This window comes from Salvelinus sp. IW2-2015, linkage group LG27 (assembly GCF_002910315.2).
Source record: "Salvelinus sp. IW2-2015 linkage group LG27, ASM291031v2, whole genome shotgun sequence".
Lineage (NCBI taxonomy): Eukaryota > Metazoa > Chordata > Actinopteri > Salmoniformes > Salmonidae > Salvelinus > Salvelinus sp. IW2-2015.
In genome coordinates, this window is record NC_036867.1 from 37,207,406 (window position 1) to 37,210,001 (window position 2,596).

At 45.9% G+C, this 2,596-nt stretch overlaps 1 protein-coding gene across 1 annotated transcript in view; it reads right to left on the bottom strand.

The window, feature by feature from the left end:
• LOC139023125 (uncharacterized) overlaps positions 1–2,596 on the bottom strand; it is a 27,510-nt gene that overhangs the window by 8,139 nt on the left and 16,775 nt on the right. The window contains exons 3-5 of the mRNA XM_070435542.1: positions 2,400–2,560; positions 2,255–2,293; positions 144–291 (exon numbers count right to left, since the gene is read on the bottom strand). Of these exons, the coding sequence (XP_070291643.1) occupies positions 144–291; positions 2,255–2,293; positions 2,400–2,560 (348 nt within the window). The remainder of the gene's footprint in view (positions 1–143; positions 292–2,254; positions 2,294–2,399; positions 2,561–2,596) is intronic.

The following is a 2,596-nucleotide window of genomic DNA, read 5'->3' on the forward strand; positions in this document are numbered from 1 at the left end:
AAAGAGATGAGACATACTTTAGTATCTGTTTGCTTGGTAAGTCCAAACGGCTCCTTTACCACAAATACGTACAAAAACAATCCCCATGTGTCCTTCCATTCATTTATCAAACAGTCGAAAACCCCCCCAAACCTGTCTCTRACCGGGCCTTGCGTTTGCGGACGCGTCTCTCGTGCTCCGCCTCCTCGTAGTACAGCTCGTTGTGATTGGTATCTCGACGGCGGGCGGCAGCGGCAATCATAGCCTGAGACTGGGAGTGGGCCAATCCAGTCGCTGCGTTGTTCCCAGGGCCTAGGGAGGCAGAAAACAGAGGGATGTTAGGTTAATACAGGTGTTCATTATTTCCATTGATACAGAATCTTGCAAAGTCAGTGTGTCAAGATATCTCCACACTAACAAACATGCCCTATACTCAGCGTAAGACAGACATATAGACACTTCTAAAAAATAAAAAAAACACTTCTTTGCGTCTTTGAATAGTAGTAAAACCTAAAATCATAAAGGACGGAACACTGTAGTCATCAACAAAAATCTGTATAGTTGAAAATGCATGTTCCAAGTTCAAACCACCACACCCACGCAGCCACTGTTTAACATTCAGTTATTCCGGGTTCTCTGCTACTCTGCCRCTCTGTGTCTTTGGGCGGTGCTGAGTGTCCGTCTTAATAKARTTCCCAGGCCAACTTCAAAAGTTGAATGTCATGCGCATGTCATTATGAGAGTGTTAATATGCAAGAGAGCGACGGCTCATGTTAATAGGGGCTAAAAGAGGGCTGGAGCTGCTGCAGTATTAATGTAGGGTAGGCTGGCGGTTCGGGACGGGAGAATKCATTATATATCCATGCCCTATTTCTCCAGTCTGAGAAACGGCAGCCATGTTTGCACTGCCAGTCAGGTCATGAAACTGTGAACTTACCAACCCAAAAGAGAGATTTTTTGTTGGGGGGTTAATACCATGAAGAAGAATTACCTAGTGATCAAAAGAACACAGCTTGCTTGATATAAAGGAGAGAGCCCTGTGGGTCTGTACATGTGCATTTCTGTATAWAATATAGTACTGAAAAGCTAAACATTGGGAATTAAGGGTGGCTGTCTATGAGTATCATGATTCATTTCAGCAAAGCCATGTCTCCTGCCAACTCATCTGAAGTGTGTGTTCTAACAGCCTCTACCATGCTTAGTGGTTAGGTGATGGATCTTGGTCATGGATAATGGAGGGAGGATAGTCTCTCTCCCAGACTTCCCTATGTTACTGTCCCTGCTGCAGTTACTGTGATGACACTCCCCAGAGACCAGCTCCTCAATGAGGAGAACGAGAGGAGANCTGTCTATGAGTATCATGATTCATTTCAGCAAAGCCATGTCTCCTGCCAACTCATCTGAAGTGTGTGTTCTAACAGCCTCTACCATGCTTAGTGGTTAGGTGATGGATCTTGGTCATGGATTCTGGAGGGAGAATAGTCTCTCTCCCAGACTACCCCAAAATCACTGTCCCTGCTGCAGTTACTGTGATGACACTCCCCAGAGACCAGCTCCTCAATGAGGAGAACGAGAGGAGAGCGACAGAGTGGGCAGTATAGCTATTGATTTAACACTGCTGGCTGTCTCATCTCTGAGCGCTACTGGAGGGTTGAGGGAGYGATGGAGAGGAGGGAGGCAGAGATAGAATAGAGGGAGGAAGAGAGCAAGAGCCAGAGAGAGAGAGGGGCAATGAGCGAGAGAAGCAGAGAGCGAACGAGGGGGCGGGGTGGAGGTGCGGTACACTTATGGGGAACACGGAGAAGGAGATTTCTTGAGTACTCATGATGCATCTTCACTTCAAAACTAAACATGTTCAAACAAACGCATTTATTTAATTTCCCTCTCTCCAGATATCCTATTAGATTTCACTCTTGCCCAGAGCTGACTTTACAAATTCAACAAATTATTATTCCATATCAGAAACAGTCAAAGCAAATGTTCAGCTAAAAGTGAAAATGTATAACATTAGTAAATAGAAGCAGCGATAAATAGTCACAAGGTCAACGTCGATAGTGACATCACATGCTTTGGGTGTGGCCTACACAAGTGAGTTAAATCATTTCACAGCTGTGRCTCTAAACCAATGAGGCATGCCGATTAAAGTGGTGTGCAAGGGGATTGGTTTGGTGTGCAGCTCCAGTGAGAGAGAGGCGGGTTAGTCAGTGAGTTCAGACAGTGCTCAGAGATGCAGGGTTTTAGTGAGAGAGTTATTCTATAGAACTACTGAACTTACTGTCCAAAAGGTAAGACTTCAGTTTAGCTTTAAAGACCTCTGGGTGTTAGAGAGCAACCGAGGAGAGGAGAGAGTCAAACATTAAGCTCAAAGGACAGATAAGAGAACATGTATAGATAAACCCAAGGAGTCTCCATGCACTCACCAGTCGCGGGGGTTGCCGGGAACTCACCATCCACATTATAGACCTTGAGGCCGGCCAGGTGCTTAGCGGCCCGGGACTTAGAGGCGGTGAGCAGGGCCAGGTTGTGGACAGAGAAGTCCCTGTAGTAGTTCTCTATGATGGCCAATGCTGCCCGCTGAATACTGCGCACACACACAGACAAAGAATAATGAGAATTT